At 37.3% G+C, this 18,884-nt stretch overlaps 1 protein-coding gene across 1 annotated transcript; it reads right to left on the reverse strand.

Annotated features, from left to right (window-relative positions):
- Window positions 1-1,675: 1,675 nt before the first annotated feature.
- LOC118718287 (cytochrome P450 7A1) lies at window positions 1,676-9,498 on the reverse strand. The gene is made up of 6 exons (XM_036436981.2): window positions 9,329-9,498; window positions 7,186-7,426; window positions 5,752-6,332; window positions 4,371-4,501; window positions 3,877-4,052; window positions 1,676-3,103 (listed from the first exon to the last, which is right to left on the reverse strand). The coding sequence occupies exons 1-6, from the start codon at window positions 9,406-9,408 to the stop codon at window positions 2,804-2,806; spliced, it is 1,509 nt and encodes a 502-aa protein (XP_036292874.2). The 5' UTR covers window positions 9,409-9,498; the 3' UTR covers window positions 1,676-2,803.
- Between the last annotated feature and the right edge of the window lie 9,386 nt (window positions 9,499-18,884).

Below are 18,884 nucleotides of genomic sequence, written 5' to 3' on the forward strand. Positions count from 1 at the left end.
GGGCGGCAGCAGCGGAGGGGTGATGGAGCGAGCCGGCACTGTCCCCTGATCGGCTGTCTAGTCACCTCCCATAGAGGGAAGCAGGGCTGTGGCAATGGCAGGGTGATAGGAGTGGCGCCATCCCCTGATCGACTGTCCTGAAATCTGCAGAGAGAGGCTGAGCAGCAGCAGCAGGGTGATGGGGGTGGTGTGGTCCCCTGATTGGCCAGTCCCGTTGCCTCCCTCGGAGGGAGGCCAGACTCTCCAATGGGGAGCGGGCCTAAGCAATCAGTAGGACACCCCCTGAGGACTCCAAGACCGTGAGAAGGCACAGGCCAGACTGAGGGTGACCTCAGTGCACGAATTTTTATGCACTGGGCCTCTAGTTTATTATAAAACAGAATTTTGTTACTCTTAAACCACATCTAAATGAGTTTAATTTTCTTGATGTGAAAACCTGTGTAAACAGCAATAATTCTATTGTAATATGAAATATCAAGGTTACAAACATTTAATGAATTTTATGAGGTATGATGGGGATTTTTGAGTGATTATTTTGCTTTTTCTAAGAGATGACTAATGAACCAAATTGTTGCAGTTTATCGGAGGTGAATGTTTTAAACATTCTGAATATTTAACCATTTAAGAGCAGGGCCAGTCCTTTCCTCAGCGGCAATCAGCTATTGCAGGCCTTTCGCGCCTACAGCTCCTCCTCCACCCCAGCCTGTAGCTCCCCAGTCCTCCTGTGCTGCGGTGAAGGAGTGAATGGGGGTGGGAAAGGTTGCTCAAGCCCAGACTGAGCTTTGGGTACAGGACCGAGTGACCAGGACCCACCCAGTTCCACCCACCATCACATGACTTTACTCATCGGTCCTCCACCCCAAGGTATAGTGACCCCCTTCCGAGGCTTGGAGTCCTGTGCCCTCACTCAAGTACCCTCATTCAAGAAAAGACAAGACAGCGCAGGGCTGAGTGTCATGACTCAGAGAAATATGCTGAAAGCCAGGGGCCTGAGGCAGGCAGGTGGGTGTGGGGGTGGTGGGACATTAAACAGAGACAGAAAGACATGAGCAAGAACCATGATGTGCTAGCTCCAAGGACTGGAGACTCCAGAGCCATCTTCACCTTTTGCACGGGTGCAGACAGACTGGGCTTTTCTCTGCGTGGCCCACCGGCCACGTCTTGTCTCCATAGGGGGAAGAAATAAGGAGGCAGGCCAGGCAGAATGAGGATTTTCTGCAAGTCATTATAGGCGAGAAACTTTCTCAAATGCATCATTTCCTTGCTTGCAGGCACAAAATCAGTGTGACTAATGTTATGCATTTTGCCAACTGAGAAGACACTGAAAGGCCCTACTGCAATGCTTTTTTTCTATTATTGTTACTTTAAAATCCTTACCCAAGGATATTTGTGCTTTTTTATTGATTTTATAGAGCAAAAGAGAGAGAGAAATATCAATCAGTTGCCTCCCATATGCGCCCCCAACCAGGGATCAAACACACTAGGTATGTGCCCTGATAGGGAATCCACCTTTTGGTGTATGGAATGACACTACAACCAGCTAACCCACCTGGCCAGGATTCTACTGGGCCTTTTGTAGTTCTTATACATACTTTTAATAAAGTCCCCTCCCTCCCTGCTGTCCCTTATTGGTGTAATTCTGACTGGAATAAACTTTGGCTACTCCAAAAAAATGTTTAAGCATGCACATTCACACTTTTATTTCTGAGTGGTGAATCATTTCAAAATTATCAAACATCACAATAGTTTCTTAATATTTGTAGTACAAGAGAAAGATAAATATAATTGATACATAAATACATACAGGAATATCAATAAAAATATTACAGCTGATAATTCCCATATTTAAAATATTTTACCAAAACATTGTTGTACACAGTAGTTAAACACCATCATGTGGACTTGAATTATTTTTCTTTCAATTAAGTCATTTAAAGATAAAAAGTAATTTAATTAAACAGAATACAATGTGAAGTCACACACTCTTCTGATGTTTCATATCCAAAGCACTTAAATGGTTATTTTCATCCAGTTTTAATTTTAAAAACATATCACACGAGAGCTTCATTGTTTTCATTGATGCATGTTTAATAATACCGGAAAACTACTCTTCTCTGGAAAATAAAATTTTCTCATTAAGATGGAATCAAATGAAAGTATAAATAAGAACATTGAAACCTGACATAGACATTAGATTTTCTAGAAAGAGTAAATAAAACTAAAAGGAAAAATATGAAAGCCATTTTAATGTTATCAGGGCAACAGATCATTATTTTTAAATTCCTGAATACTGGATGTAAGGAAAACTTAAAAAACATGTTATTTTCTTTAAAAAATATAATCCTTTATAATATACATCTACACCTGAAGAGTTCCCCATCTAGTCAAAAAATCATGCAGTTTCACTAAAACGTGAATGTATAATTTTTCACAATTGTTGGGTGGTTTTTATAAAAGCACTTTCCTTAGGAAAAAAAAAAAAAAATCTGCCAATTGGAAAATCTTCATTTGGGAAAACAAAAGACTTTTTCCTCTGACAATAATAAAGTTTAGTCCCTGGCTACATGAGCTTTCATTCACTTATTCAAATGAAAACATATCGTTGTACTTCTGGAAACTAGATTCTTTCATTAACACAGTCTGAGATAGCTTCTGGGAACCGTCACCAACATGTTAGGGTTCACAAGCCAGCGTCGGTGACCAGAACAACAACACTACATGCATGTGTCCAAGGAGACAGGGAAGTGGTGGCATTCCACAGGCTGTCACATCAGCTAATTTCCTCTTGCTCCCAGCCATGTATTCACAAATGTTTGAATTTATATTTAAACTCAACATCATTTAATGGTGGTAAAACGCCCAAGCCTGCACGGGATTGGTCCAAAGGGGGACATTTAACATTGCTCTCCACAAACTCTAGTTCAAAATAGGAAAGCATCAGAATCAAAAATTGCTTGATTTCCTGGACAGCAAATAATCTTCCAGGACATATCGTCGCTCCTGACCCGAAAGGCATGTAGTAATATTTTAATTTGAGTCCATTGCTGTAGAAGGTGGTCTTTGTCTTCCCATTTTCATCAAGATAGCGGTCATATTTAAATGTCTGCAATGAAAACACAAATAAAACAAACATATAAGCTAGTTTTAAATAAATGTATCTCTTTCTAGACCTGGAAACTCCAAAGAATAGTTTTCTTTTTTAAATCCAATTTATTAGTAATTTAGGAAAAACCCCTCCATGAATCAGAAAGCCATAAAGAACTGGAGCTTATCAAGAAAATTTATGATGCCTCCTGCCCTGCCTGAGTCCCTAGTTGCTCAGTGAGGCAGAATTAGAATGGAGAGTTCAGATAAAAAAAACTAGAAGAGTCTGTATATTTATTATTAGTCTCTATGCCTCTAATTTCCTGTATTTGGGAGCAGGCATTTTTTCAAAGAAAAGGATATATTTATATATATTTTAATTGATTTCAGAGAGAAAAGATGAAGGAGAGAGACAAACATCAATGATGAATCATTGATTTTTTTTGCCCCCTGCACTCCCACTACTGGGGATCATATGCCCTGACCTGGAATTGAACCATGACCTCTTGGTTCATAGATCAGTGCTTAACCACTGAGCCACACTGGCCTAGTGGCAGCAGCTTTATTATCATGACTGTATATGTAATCCAGCAGATATTATTTGATGACAAATATCGGAAAAAATGAAGAATTTAGGCCATTGTCTAGGTTTTCCAATATGTATGAATATTTGACATAATAAAGGAGACCTAGGGCTTCCATAATTAAGTCAGTTCTGTAATGGTAATTTCCTCTGTATTTCCACCTGGGAGATATCACCTGGCTGTTGTACTCTGATGAGCAGGCACTTACCAAAGGGTCTGCGTAGATTTCTGGATCTAAATGCATCAGCTGAGGATACAGAGCTATGATGTCATCTTTGCGGATATTATAGGAACCGTCCTGGAGGTGCAAAGTGAAATCCTCTTTAGCAGTCCGGATGTTCAGGGAGGCACTGGAAAGCCTCAGAGACTCCTTGATGATACTATCTGAATAGTTTTAAAGGAAAAGTAGGAGGAGGGAGGAAAGAAGGAAGAACAAATTCAGTATTTTAAGGCCACATAATACAGAGTCTGAAATGCTTCTAGCAGCCCGTAACACACAGCTAAACAGACTGTGGGACACTGGCCAGAAACAAATTTCCCACTTTTTTCTGTAACCACTAGGTTGTGATCAGTGACTCAGTTTCATCTGCATATATCTTTTAATCGGATAAAAGAGAGGGCATAGAAGTACAGAGAAATGGTTGCGAGTGCAAGGTTAGTAGGAGGCAATAAGCGAAATGTACCGGAGTAAGTTAAGCGTACCTAGTACCGGCATGTCATTCAGTTGCATCTGATTCAAACAAATAGGTTGGTTTTCTAAGCTGACTTTTTGACCAGCACTCTCTAGTGTTTTATTCACTTCTTCTGCAGCTGCTTTCATTGCTTCAGGGCTCCTGTTAAAAGTTAAGAGAAAAGAAATGTACATAAAATAATTTTTTTCTAGACTAAAAACTCTGCAAAGTTTGGCTTCCCCCCATCTTTTAAATGGGTGACCAAACTACCAGAGAAGGTGGGAAATGGATATTTCCTTAAAAGGACCTCGCTATGTAGAAGTAAAGCTTTGGCCAGATTTTTATGAATAAATGATTTTAGTAAAGATTAAATGATCAAATTAGTCACTTCCATAGCAACTGAATAGACAGATTGCATCCAGCATAGCATTTACAAAGTACTGGCTACATTGGAAATGCAAATTTAAATTTACTCCTAAAATCTGTACCACAGTTTCAGGCAGAACAGCAGCTTTTCCATTTATAGCTGTTCTAGCACTTTGACTTGTGAAATTAGTGCTGCTCCGTTTTCATGCATGGAAGTTGGCTGGCTCCTCAGAGCCCGGTAAGGAATTGACATGACATGATGGCAGCCAAGGACTCTCAGAAACACTTGACTGGTAAGTATTTGTGAGATCACCATACAGTGGCTGCCATTACCTACATGACATTAAATTGATGTTGTAAGATTACTGTAAGTATGTGACTGTGTCCTGGACAAAGCCCTCTCACGTAAAAACTCTGAAAGACATTTAGCATTTGAGACAGATTGGTAATGGGTTTTTAAATGAGAAATTATTTTGAGAATATTTTTTTATATTGCACACAAAAATATCAGCCATCAATGGAATTTGGCATTTCCGAGCCTGTGTTTTGTATCTATGTGATACTAAACATCCAATTTAACTGTAATAATTCATGAAACCATTTGAATGCCAAATTTCCGAAACAAAGACTTGGGAAGGAAATCATGCTTGTATAAAATAAAACATTGCATACCATTGTTTGTGTTTCTTTTTTGCTACGTACAGTTTTAAAAGGCAAAATCTAGCTAAATCCCATCAAGAATAATTGATTCATAGATATTTTAGTTGGCCAAATAAATAGTAAGACAGAAATGTCTGAGTGAAAAACCTGCCCTTTTCTCTGGAAGTCAGTGATCACTTAAATATACTTTTATGTTTATGAGGAGCGAACAGCTTGGGGTTAAGGGCAAGGCAGCCTGAGAGGAGCCTGCTCCAGCCCATTCCTCTCCCTGGGAGGCTCTGCTTCTGTCAGGCATGTTTACCAATCACAGCTGCTTGTGTTTTTTCAATAGTTGAATTTCTGCCTCCCACTGAAAGAAAGAAAGAACTGGAGAAGTTGCTCATTACCTCATCATTTGAAATAAGCTCCAGAAAGTGGCCGGAATGGTGTTTGCTTGTGACGCCCACAGGACAGCGAGCTGCGTCTTGGCCTTCTCCATGTCATCTAAGGTGGAGAGCATGTCATTGAGAAACCTGACCAGTTCTGACATGTGGTCTCTGTTTCCCAGGTTCTCATGCCTTAAGCCCTCGGCCAGTTTTTCCCGGGCGTGGTGTGCGGTCTTGAACACATGAATGGGGAGGCCTGCTACCAGGGCCGGGAAGATTTTGTCAAATTCCTTGAAGTTGTCGAGTTTTTTTAGAATAAGCGCTTTCTGTGCGTCTTGTCCCATGAGATCTCTGCCAAAGATAGTTAAGTACCCGGCTTCGAACATCACTCTGTAGCAGAAGGTGTACATCCCCTCCGTCACCCAGCAGGCAGGCGTCTTTGGCTCAGGTGCGGCGGGAGGCCTCATGATCAGCTGCAGGTTTTCCATCATGGCTTCCGTGAGGGAGTTCAAGGCATCGCCCTGCAGAGTTCTGATGAAAGCTTTGTTTATGTTTTCAGTGGTGTTTCCATCACTCGGGTCAATGCTTTTGTGCCCAAATGCCTGGCAATAAACAAAATGTGTGGAGGGAAAAATAAATTAAACCTGACCCAGTGCTAGTAAATAGCTGAAAAGCAAATTAATACTTTCAGAAATGAGAAAGTTACATTTTTTAAAAGGGGGGTGGAAATTGGCCTCTCCACATACTAAGTTTCATAGGATTTTACTAATAAATGGCCAAATCATACCCTTTCTTTATGGCCAAGTTTAACCCAGCTCTGCAGTGAAACTTCCCTCCACTACTCAGTCTATTTCTTGTTTTTATCTTCCTGGGCATTTATTTGCATGTTAATTTGGTGCTAATCAATAATGGTTTTTAATCGTTAGTTCTCTCTTATATTCTTTGTAGATGAATTTTAACCAGACTTCAGTTTACTTAGAGGCAGACACCATGTCTAGTATTGCTTTGCAGAGACTCAGTTAATGTTCGTAAATTGTATTCTCTATAAAAGAGCCTCTTAGATTACATCTAAGTGATGCTGAAATATCTGTCAGTCCCTTAATGAGATTAAACAAAGCAATGGCATGCGTGTGGCAAAACTATTGTTCCATGTTCAGTTCTCACCACATGCACTCTGGGTGTTGTATAGACATGGTTGACATGAGTGAGTTTGCAATATCTTACTTATACAGTGTCATCTGGCTCAGTAAAATAATGTTTATTTCACTCTCATTAGCTGGTTATGAAATTACAGATCTATACCTATTTCAGTTTTTTAAATTATTAGCACCAATAGGTCCTATCTAATTTGATTATATGTCTAAGACTCTCCTTGTTCCTCAAAATGATGAAGTAGAGTGGCATATTAAAGAGTAGAAAATAAACAAAATGCTGTATAAATGCAAAAGTGGTTACCTTTGCAGAAGTAGTGAAATGAAATTTTTTCCAATCGAAGTATTTTCCATGGCACAGCACTTTCTGGTATGACAGGGGGTTTGTGATGAAGTGGACATAGTTTCCCATCAGTTTGCAGGTGAAAACAGGACCATGTTTCCTTTGGTTTGCTCTGAGGAACTCAAGAGGGTTGGCACCAAATTGCAGAGCACATCCCAGGTAAGGAATCAGCCCATTCTCCAGAGGAGGTTCACCTATTTTTCTGTAAGGCACAAAAATACGATGGTTAGGGAAAAGTATGCACTTTTATATTACCAGGTTTTTAAAATGTTTACTACTGACTTCAAACTTCAAGACTACCGTTTATAGATATGGTTTTGTGTTGATGGGTCCCTGCTCTTTTACTAAAATAATGGGTTTATATTAACCTAGTAAGATGACATCTTGATGAAAATGGTTACCAAATCCACCCATCCATCCATCCATGCTTACGTTCCACAACACTTACTGAATACCCACCCCATGCTAGTCACTTTCCCAGTAATGAGGATAAAAGGCTAAACAAGGCCAACAAGATGATTGCTCTCGGTATAGATACCAACTTACATTCTAGCGTTTATATTTTTTCTAAGTGTCATTTGCCTAAGTATTGGATTGTTTTCCTTAAAGATATAGAATACTGAATAACAGAAAGGAGTGCATATTATACTATGGCAATGGTCGGCAAACTCATTAGTCAACAGAGCCAAATATCAACAGTACAACTATTGAAATTTCTTTTGAGAGCCAAGTTTTTTAAACTTAAACTTCTTCTAATGCCACTTCTTTAAAAATAGACTTGCCCAGGCCGTGGTATTTTGTGGAAGAGCCACACTCAAGGGGCCAAAGATTTGGCTCGCAAGCCGTAGTTTGCTGACCATGGTACTATGGTGATCATTAAAGATAAGAAGAGTCTCATTTGAGAAATTAGCTTATTATAATACTTATATAACATTAAGTAATATAAGTATTAACAGAATAATCAGTTGTAATTAAATAGTCTTTCATGCTACTTTAAGTGTTTTTATTAAGGATATGAATATTCCTGAAACTAATATAATTATGTCAACTGTAATTGGGGAAAAAAAAATGGCCCTAGCTGGTTTTGCTCAGTGGATAGAGCATTGGCGAGCAGACTAAAGAGTCCTGAGTTTGCTTCTAGTCAAGGGCATATTCTAGGGTTGTGGGCTCAGTCCCCAGTGGGGAACATGCAGGAGGTAGCCAATCAGTGATTCTCTCATCAATGATGTTTCTCTTTCTCCCTCTTCCTTCCTCTCCAAAATCAATAAAAATATATTAAAACAAACAAGCAACAACAACAAAAGATAAACCTAGAAACTATCAGGCCTGAATTAAAGCATTTTAAGGAACAAAAAAATACTAGTAAAAAGTATACAACACATAACAATCTACATAGCCGAAGATATGCTGTGGGCAATTCTTTCTTTTGGAGATTGACATAGACAATATTTATATACTCCCTCCTTATCCCCATCAGCAGTTAAACTAAGGCTATGCATCTGACTCTACTTGTAATTCTTGCATTCTTGAACCCATTAAAAATAAATGACACATAAAAATAAAAGGGATGTCATATACATTTAGCAGTTTCTTAATTCACTATGGTCAAATATCTTTAATAAGAAAATAATAGAACGACCAATGCAGGCTCTGTGCTCTTGTCTAAACTTAGGCTAAGCCTATATAATGCACAAGAACTAGCTGAAAAGAGAATTTTAATCAGAGCATCTATTTGAAGCACATGATAGAAATCCTTTTCTTGGAAGTTCCACTTACCATTGTATCCTTACTAATCCATATTTCCTCTATAATACACACATAAAATACAGAGATATCATTACATTGTTGTCAATAATGTTTAACAAGTTAGTATACATTTTTGCATTTCCATTGGTATGGCAAAATTAAAAAGAAAACTATCACTTTATTTTTTGTTAGATATAATTAAAAAGATGCCACTAAAATTTAAAGTAAAAACATTTTAATTTGAGAAAAAATGTTAGTGTATGTAAGTACAGAAAGTCAAATTTATTGTATAACAATGAAAGTAAAAGAACACTAACTGAATGAATTTAGATGCAATTTAAAGATAAAACTTTTTTACCTTCTCCTCATTCCAAGAATAAGCCACAAACAGCAGCACATTGCTACCACCATTCCCCAGATCAAAGATATGGTCATCATTTTGCAATCTAATGCAAAACCTCTGAGGAGGAGAATCTGAATAGAAAAGTAAGGCTGTAACTGAGCAGAAGCTGCAGCTAGACTTTTATACATGGTGAAATCTTGCACTTGAGTGGCCAAAGCAAACAATTAACCATTTGTTCATCCTATTAGAAAAAGAAAGAAAGAAAAAAAGCAAAACACCACAAAACTGGCCTTGAACTAAGTCCACAGGTGTCAGAAGACGTTCCAAAACAATCAGAGACCTGCAATACTTGATAAGTTGAAGGTCTCTCAAACACATGTTGACTTAACGTCCAGACCTGAGAATGACAGCTAATATTACAAGGTTTGTATCCTTATAAAAAAAATGGATAAACCTTTTCAGTATGAATATATTAAATAGAGATATAAAGCATAATAATTGAAAGACAAATGAGAATAACTTATTATCAAGCCAATGATTTGATCTGTTACCTTTTGAAAAAGAAATCAATTTAAATGATTTACAAGAGATACCAGTGGTCAAGTTCAAAGAAAGAGAACTGGGTGAAATGTTTCTGGGGCTTCATGTTTCAGTGCTTTTACAAAATTAGAGCTATTTTACTAGATATACTAACATGTTACTTACCTAACATCATGAAGAAAGTATCCCACATGAACAGTTTCAATTAAACTGTTTATATAAGCATCAAAACATTATCAAACATTGGGGGAGGAGGGGAGAGCTATAAGATGGTATGGGGGTAAAATGGTGATGGAAAAAAATAAATAGCTATTTAAAAAATGTTATCAACCATGTTTTCCTAATTGGAAATGTGTTTATTAATTACTTAATTGTTAAAGTAGCACAATTTTATATCAAATAATTTAAAACTATCTGAAACATCTGGGAAGAAAGTGAAAGTCAATTCATAATTTACCCTCCCTGTTATCCCTCACTCAGAGGTAACCACCGTCAACTGTTTGGTATATATCCTTTCAAACTTTATTTCTATGCACACATATATATTGACTGAGAACCTATTCTGTGTCAAGACTCTTCAAAGATATTCTGGTTGCAGGTGTTCGTAAGATGGACAGATTCTCTAAAAGAAGCTCTATTTCAGTAGAAATAGATGATGAAACATGACAAGTGTTACAGAGCAACTTGAGATATGGTGAGCAGGAGGCTCTCCAAAGAAGTGATGACTCAGATCTGTATGAAAATGAAAGTCAGAAGGAAGAGAATTTCAGGAAGAGGGAGCACCAAATGTAAAGGCTCTGATAAAGAATGAATTCGGTATATCTAAGGACCAGAAAAAGAAAGGGGGTGAGATAGATTAAAGCAGACTGAGTGAGAGGAAATTTGGAAAAGATACAAAGACAAAAGGTAGTCAAGACCTAATTCATGCACAGGGATGCATTGAAAAAGAGTAGGGAGAGACAGATATTGGAAGGCAACTGATCAAAATACTATTTTGGACCTTTAAATTGGAGAGACCTATTAGATATCCAAGGATCAATGTCAAATTGACAGTTGAGCTCAAGAGTCTGAAGCTAGGGAGAAAAGCCAGGGTTGGAAATACAAATGTCAAGTCATAGCATGTGGGTGGTATTTAAAGCCAGAAGATCTTACAAGATCACTTAGGGAGAGAGTAAATCCTGAGAAAAGAATAGAGTCCAACACAGGCCACAGAGCATTCCATTTATTGAGGTCACAAAAAGAGCAGAAGAGGAGATGGGTAGGAAAGACCCAGGAGGAAAACAAGAAAATCCAGTGTCTCAGAAAGAGAACACATTTGAAGAAAGATGAGTGATTATATCATAGGCTTCTCTAAGGTAGATCAAGTAAGAGGACAAAGAAATAGATTTGACAGCATGTAGATAGCTGGTGAGTCACACAAAAACACACACTGATGGGGTATATGAAATGCCTTTATGTCATGTAAAACAGTGAATACATATTGTGGGCATTTCCTGTGCAACACATATCTATGTATAATAGACATAAACCTTCATTTTTAATGTGTGTATAATCTTCCATTGACTAAATGTACTATAGTTTACTGATTCCCTACTGATGGGTATTTAGTTTGTGTCCAGTTTTTGGCCATAGAACCCATAGATTTATTTTATGTTTTGTTTTGTTTTTTGCCTCTTTAAACAGAGAACACAAATCACTTATGTGTAATTTATGATCACAGTTATTAATATCTGTCACTGTTTTCTTAATTTCACTTACAGATTTCTCATTGCTAGTGTGTAGAAATAAACTGATTTTTGGATGTTGACTTTTTGCATTCTATAACTTTGCTCAATGTTTTTATTAGCTCTAAGAGGGTTTTGTGTACATATGTATTCTTTAAAAACGTCCACATATACAAGATCATATCTACTGAAAATAGAAATAGTTTTCCTTTCAAATATGTATATTTTTTATTTTCTTTTATTGTCCAACTGCCCTGGATATAACTTCCAATACAATGTGGAGTAGAAGTGGCAAGAGCATATTAGTGGCAGATGGTGGGAGAAGGGAGATTAGTCTTTCACCATTAAGTATGATGTTAGCTGTGGATTTTTTATAGATGCCCTTATCATGTTAAGGCCAGTGTCCTTTTATTTCTAGGGGGTTTTGTTTGTTTGTTTGTTGTTGTGGATAGTGTGTGTGTGTGTGTGTGTTTATCACAAAAAGGTATTGGGCTTTTGCTAAATAGTTTTTCTGCATCTATGAGTTAATCATGTGGTTTTTGTCCTTATTGTATTAATATGGCACATTTCATTGCTTGATTTTTGTATATTGAACCATAGTTGGTAATAGTGTGCAGTGTTTTTTGTGTGTATTACTATATTCAATTTGCTAGTATTTGTTGAGAATTTTTGCATCTTTAGTCATAAAAATATTGGTCTGTTGTTTATTTTACTTATAATATCTTTATCAGTAACAGATAACAGTGGATCCATAGTGATTTGGGAAGTGATCCCTCCTTTTTTAATATTTGGAGAAATGGTGAAGTATTGCTATTTCTAGGTAGTAGAATTAACCAGTGAAGCTATCTGGTTCTGAGCTTTTCTTTGTAAAAATTTTTAAAAATTTCAACTTCAATATTTTTTTTTGTTATAGGTCTATTCAGATATATTATTTCTTCTTGAGTCAGTTTTGATAGTTTGTGTCTTTCTGACATGTTCATTCCATCTGGGTTATCTGATTTGTTTGCAATACAATTGCTCTTATTATTCACCTATTTTCCCATTAATGTGGTAGTAAATGTCCCCTCCTTTTTTGTTTATTTTAGTAATTGAATTCTCTCTCTCTGTATTGCTCTCTCTCTTCTCTCTTTTGGTCAGTCTCTCTAAAAGCTTGTCAATTTTGTTTATCTTTTTAAGGAACCAACTTTTGGTTTTGTTGATTGTATCTTTTTGTTGTTTTGTTTTTTAAATATATTTTTGTTGATTTTAAAGAGGAGGGGAGAGAAAGAAAAAAAATGGAAATATTAATTATGAGAGAGAATCATTGATCGGCTGCCTCCTGCATTCCCCACAATGGGAACTGAGCCCACAACCAAGGCATGTGCCCTGACCCAGAGTGGAACCCTGATCTCCTGGTTCAGAGGCTGATGCTCAAACACTGAGCCATGCCAGCTGGGCTCTATTTGTTTTTCTATTCTCTATTTCATTTAATTTTTCCTCTGGTATTTCTTATTTCTTATTGCTTGCTTTGGGTTTATCTTGCTCTTATATATATTTTTCTAGGCTTTTAAGGTAAAAGATTAGGTTATTAATTTGAGATATTTGTTTTTTTTTTAATATAGGTAGTTATGTTTCCTTCTAAGCATTGATTCTAAAGCATTAATTTTTGGTATATTTTTTATTTCATTCATCTCAAAATATTTTCTACTTTACTCTGTGACTTCTTCTTTGATCCATTAGTTATTTAAAAGTGTATTTATCCTAGCTGGTTTGGTTCCGTGGATAGAGCTCGATCCCAGGGTGGAGCATGCAGGAGGCAACCAATCAATGATTTTTCTCTCATCATTGATGTTTCTGTCTCTCCCTTTCTCTCTGAAGTCAATAAAAATGTTAAAAAGTAAAAATAAATTTTAAAAGTGTGTTATTTAATTTCCACATATTTGTAAATTTTCAAAATATTTTTTGTTATTGAACTCATTCCATCGTGATTAGAGAACATACTTGGTACGATTTCATTGTTTTAAATGTATTGAGGCTTGTTTTATGGTCTAACATATATCTGTCCTAGAGACTATTCCATGTGTACTTGAGAGTTTGAATTCTGCTGCTTTGTATGGAGTGTTCTATATATGTCTATTAAGTCTAGTTTGCTAATAATGTTGTTCAAGTCTTTTGTCCTGTTGGCCTTTTGTCTAGTTATTCTGTATGTTATTGAAAATTAGATATTGAATCTCTTAATTATTGTTGTTGAATTGCCTATTTCTTTCTTAAATTCTGTAAGTTTTGCCTAGTGTATTTTAGGACTCTTCTGTTAGGTGCCTATATATTTATAATTGTTATGATTTCTTGATGGGTTGATTCTTTTATCATTCTAGAATATCTAGCAATAATGCTTATTTTTTTCTATTAATGTGTATTTTTAGAAAATATTAAAAATGTTTCAACCATAGCACAAACCAAAAGGTAATAGAAAAATTAGTTAAATTTTGGTTGTTTTGGATTTTTTTTCATTTTTGTCCCTAAAGTACCAATATATTTGTGCTAGAATCGGTTTTGGTCTCATGGTTTAAGAAGCTAGGCTCATATCACCGTCTAGTGGACAACCATGTGCACTGACACTTTTTCTGTAGTTAAATTTGAGGAAGCAACCAACTCTAACTGAGGGAGCTGTAAATCAAAATTAATTTTAGACTTTTAAAGAACATAAAGGCATTTATCTGAGCAAAATGAGCTGCAGCCTTGGAGACACAGATTTAGGTAACAACCTAAATTATCTTCCACGATGACAAAAAGGAGGCCCTTTTTTATTGAGAAAGTTCCCACCAAAGTTCCCAATTTCATGCAGATGAGGTTTCCAAATTGTGAGGCCAAATTATGCAGTTCTGATTGACGCAAACAACGATACAGTTTGTGTAGCTCTGTTTGGACAGGGCAGAAGGAGGAAACCGAGGTTTTCCGGCAGTGATTCACTCAAATGCTTAGTAAGTGGATTAGAGTGCAGGAGCCTCAATCTGAGGTTCTTCCTGGTACACAAAGGTGCCTCTGTCAGCAAATGCGGCTGGAATCTTTTCATTAATAAAATCTGAGCCCGTGGTTCATCACATGGGAATTCCATCTCAGCAGAGAAATTTCTCCTCAGGGTTCACAGAACCATGGCCTAGAATTCTAGAAAACACAGTATAAATCCAACTTAAAGAAACAGAGCTCGCTGAAACAGGTTTGGCTAAGTGGATAGAGCGTCGGCCTGCGAACTGAGGGGTCCCAGGTTTGATTCTGGTAAAGAGCATGTATCTTGGTTGTGGGCACATCCCCAGTGGAGTGTGTGCAGGAGGCAGCTGATCGATGTTTCTCTTTCATCAGTGTTTCTAGCTCTCTATCCTTTTCCTGTAAAAAAAATCAATAAATATATTTTTTAAAAAGAAGAAAAGAAACTGAACTCAGTCTCTCACTTCAAAACCTGGTTCATGGTTCGACACTCAGCCACTGAGCCCACACCCGCTGGGCCAACCAGGCCGCTTTAAAATGGAACAGGAACTGCCGTCCCAGACAGCTACTCTGCATGTGTTACACTTCAAACCTTTGGAATGTTAAAATGGGGCAAAATAATCTTTGGAGTGGGCCTAAGGCAGCATAGTATTTCAAACTATTTGCAAAGCTAACAGAAAAGCAGATATGACTATGGGACTGAAAACGTAAAACATTCTTTAGAGTTGGCATCACTGTGTTACTTTATCTAAACTCATAGGCATTCCTTTCTTCTGTTCACATAATCATCCCCCTTCCCTTTCTCATAAATATATCTCTGCCTTCACCTCCTAACTGCAAAACTAGTTTCTGTCTGAATCAGTGCTTCCCAATTTTATTTTATTTTTTTTTTGAATTTCCAATAAGTACATGTTGCATCTTCCTTTGGCCTTTTATTTTTTGGTTAAAAATAACTAAAGTTCATAGCTTTCATTGGGATTCACCCTTTGCATTGCACCATTCTGTGAGTGAATGTATTTTGATGAATGTATCTATCCACCATTTCAGAATCAGATGGAAGAGTTTCATTGCCATAAAAATCCCCCCTGCTCCTGCTTCTGCTCCATCTCGTCATTACTGCCTCCCCTACAAATCTCTGGCAAACACTGATCCTCCTATGCCTCTGTAGGCTTTCATTTTCTAGAAGGTCAGAGTTGAAATCATATAGTATGTAGCCTTTTCAGATTGGCTTCCTTTACTTACAATAGGCACTTAAGGCTTCTCCAGGTCTTTGCATGGTTTAATAGCTCACTTCTCTTAATTGCTGATTGAGATTCAATTGTGTGGATGTTGTGAAGGTTCATTGTGTGTGTCAAGCTGACTGGATCACCAGGTATCATATAATTAGTTAAACATAATTCTGGGTGTGTCTGTGAGGGTGTTTATGGATGAGATAAAATTTGAATCAATAGACTGAGTAAAGCAGGTAACCTTTCCCAATGGGTGCAGTCCTCAGCTGATCCATAAATGTCAGAATAAAACAAAAGGCTGAGCTAGAATTCACTTTTTCTGCCTGAGGGTCTCCAATCTGGGACATCAGTATTTCCTGGGCTCAGACTGACCTCACACCACCAACTCCTCTGGTTCTCGATAATACATACGTGGTTGTGTTTTTCTGAAGAACCTGTACCACAACTCATTTATGCATTCACTTATTGACAGACATCTTGGTTGTTTCCAGTTTTTAGGCAATTATGAATAAAACTGCTATAAACATTTGTGCACTGGTTTTTGTGTGAACACCAGTTTTTAATTCACTTGGGAAAATACATAGGAGCAGGCCTAATGAATAACATGGTGGACTGTATTTAGCTTTGTAATAAATTGACAAATGCTCTTTCAAAGTGACTGTACCATTTTGCATTCTCATCAACAGCGAGAGTTTCTGGTTTTCCACGTTTCTGTCAGTCTGTGGTGATGTCAGTTAGAACCAGTTTTTAATAGTGCCATAATGTATAGCGATAATGTTTGAAAACTTAGAATCCACTGGTGGATGATTGGGATTTTGTACTTGTGTTTCTGTGTGGTGTTTGGATTAAGTGGTTCCTTTGGGTACTTATATCTTATTAATGAGAAGAACTTACGATAGAGTCCTGAACATTCTTGTACTTTTTCTGTCCCCAGCTGTGACTGTGAAGCAAGTGGCAATATTGCTGTAAAAAGGAAAAATAAATGTAATTTTTGGTGGTGCACTCCAGGCAGGGTACCCTTCCATAACTGGGCTTGACTCTATGTTCTGTGACTTACCATGAATTCTTAATTTAACTTTGCACATTATAATGTTATGTGTCTTTTTAACAAAATTATTTTTTAATTGATTTCAGAGAGGTAGGGAGAGGGAGATATAGAAACATTAATGATGAGAGTGAATTATTGATTGGATGCCTCCTGTAAACCCCACACTAGGGATTCAGCCCACAACCCAGGCATGTGCCCCAACTGGGAATGGAACTGTGACCTCCTGGTTCAAACCACTAAGCAACACCGGCCAGGCCTGTCATTGTATCTTTAATGGTAGAAATCAAGTTTTACTTATCATCAACTCAGTTTCTAACCTATTAAAATACTCAATATATATTAAATATTTTGAAATAATACTGTGGCAAATAATGCTGATGGCCTCACTATATCCATTCTTTCTTCTTTAATAACAGAACTTTGGGAAATGTGCTTGTCTACAGGACAATGTTTCTTAGAGCCTTCTGCAACTAGGTCTGCCCAATGAGAGAATGTAAGTGTTCTCTGAAGCTTCTAAGAAGGCTTCATGAGAGGAGGGCTTGTGCCTTTTCACCCATCTGCTCCTCCTCCTCCCTGCTGTCTGGGATGTGGATGTGATTGATGGCTGGAGCAGAGCAGCAATTTCACACTGTGAGGTGGTCTTACTTCTGGATTTCTTTTATGCGAGAAAAATCAATATCTATTATATTTAAGCCACTCTATTTTTTATTTATTTTTATTTTTATTTTTTAATATATTTTATTGATTTTGTACAGAGAGGGAGAGAGATAGTTAGAAACATCGATGAGAGAGAGTCATCGATCAGCTGCCTCTTGCAAACCCCCCACTGGGGATGTGCCCACAACCAAGGCACATGCCCTTGACCAGTATCGAACCAGGGACCTTTCAGTTCTGAAGCCAACGCTCTATCCACTGAGCCACACCGATCTCGGCTAAGCCGCTCTATTTTAGATTTCTGTGTGCAACAGAGCATAATCTTAACTAACCCAAGCATATTTTCCTTGCTTATACAGAAAAAGAAAAACATGGAGAGAGGATTGAGGAAATGAGGGGAAAGAGCAAACCCAAATGGTGGTAGGATTCTAGGGGTGGTGTATTCCCTAAAGTCTTTCCAATACCAAAACTGAAGGTCTGCTCTGTTATCACATGTTTCAGGAATGCGAATGAGCTCACAGACAACTGATAAATGGGAAATAATATCAGGGTGATAATGCTGAAGTTGTACTGGTTCATACACAATTTTCCCCAGCATGTGATTTCCAAGAAATCAGGAGCAAACCTCCTCCACAATTAAAGAACAAGCCTTAGCAATATATAAACACCTTAAGAAAGAGCTCGTACAGAGCTTACTTCCATTAGAGAAAGCAAGGGCCGGGCTTGTGGTTTCAAAAAGTGCTATGCATTTATGACATTAAGCTACCTGATGAAGCTGTGAAGACAGATGAGGGTGTTGCAAAAACATTTCCCTCTGTGTTTAAAAAAATGATGAAAGTTTCTGATTCAAGTTTTTAATTTTGATAAATTTGGTCTTTTAGATGTAATGCCCCTATGTCTCAAAGGAGAAAGTGCAAACCCAACGTCGGAGGCTAGTAGTGGAGAAAACTGAGCCGTTTTGTGTGTGTGTATGTGTGTGTGTATGTGTGTTTTAAATAGATGTTTATTGCTTTTGTTGGTGCTTGTATTATAAAGTTGAGCAGTGTGGTGTGCCCCAACTCTATTTATCTCATATGTCTTGTTATTTTTAGTGTATGCTTTTGTACAGTGCAAAGCTTTAAATGAATGCACGTACGATTTTATTTAAAAAAAAAAAACTGTACTGAGAAAACAATAGTCCATCAAAGCAAACGATGACTAAGAAAATATTTCTCTTTCACATCTTAACCAATTCTTCAGTCAAGGTTGGCTTCCTGGTTTCCTTTCTCTGTAATTTTACTTTCTTTTATCATCTAGAATAAAATCTTGAAAAATGCAAAGCTGTAAGCATTTTTACCTTTCATGATCCTTTTCTCAGGAAGCTACTAGAGGATGTGCTTTTCCAAAATGAATGAGTGAAGGAGGCGATGCAG

Source organism: Pipistrellus kuhlii, unplaced genomic scaffold (assembly GCF_014108245.1).
Source record: "Pipistrellus kuhlii isolate mPipKuh1 unplaced genomic scaffold, mPipKuh1.p scaffold_m20_p_14, whole genome shotgun sequence".
NCBI lineage: Eukaryota > Metazoa > Chordata > Mammalia > Chiroptera > Vespertilionidae > Pipistrellus > Pipistrellus kuhlii.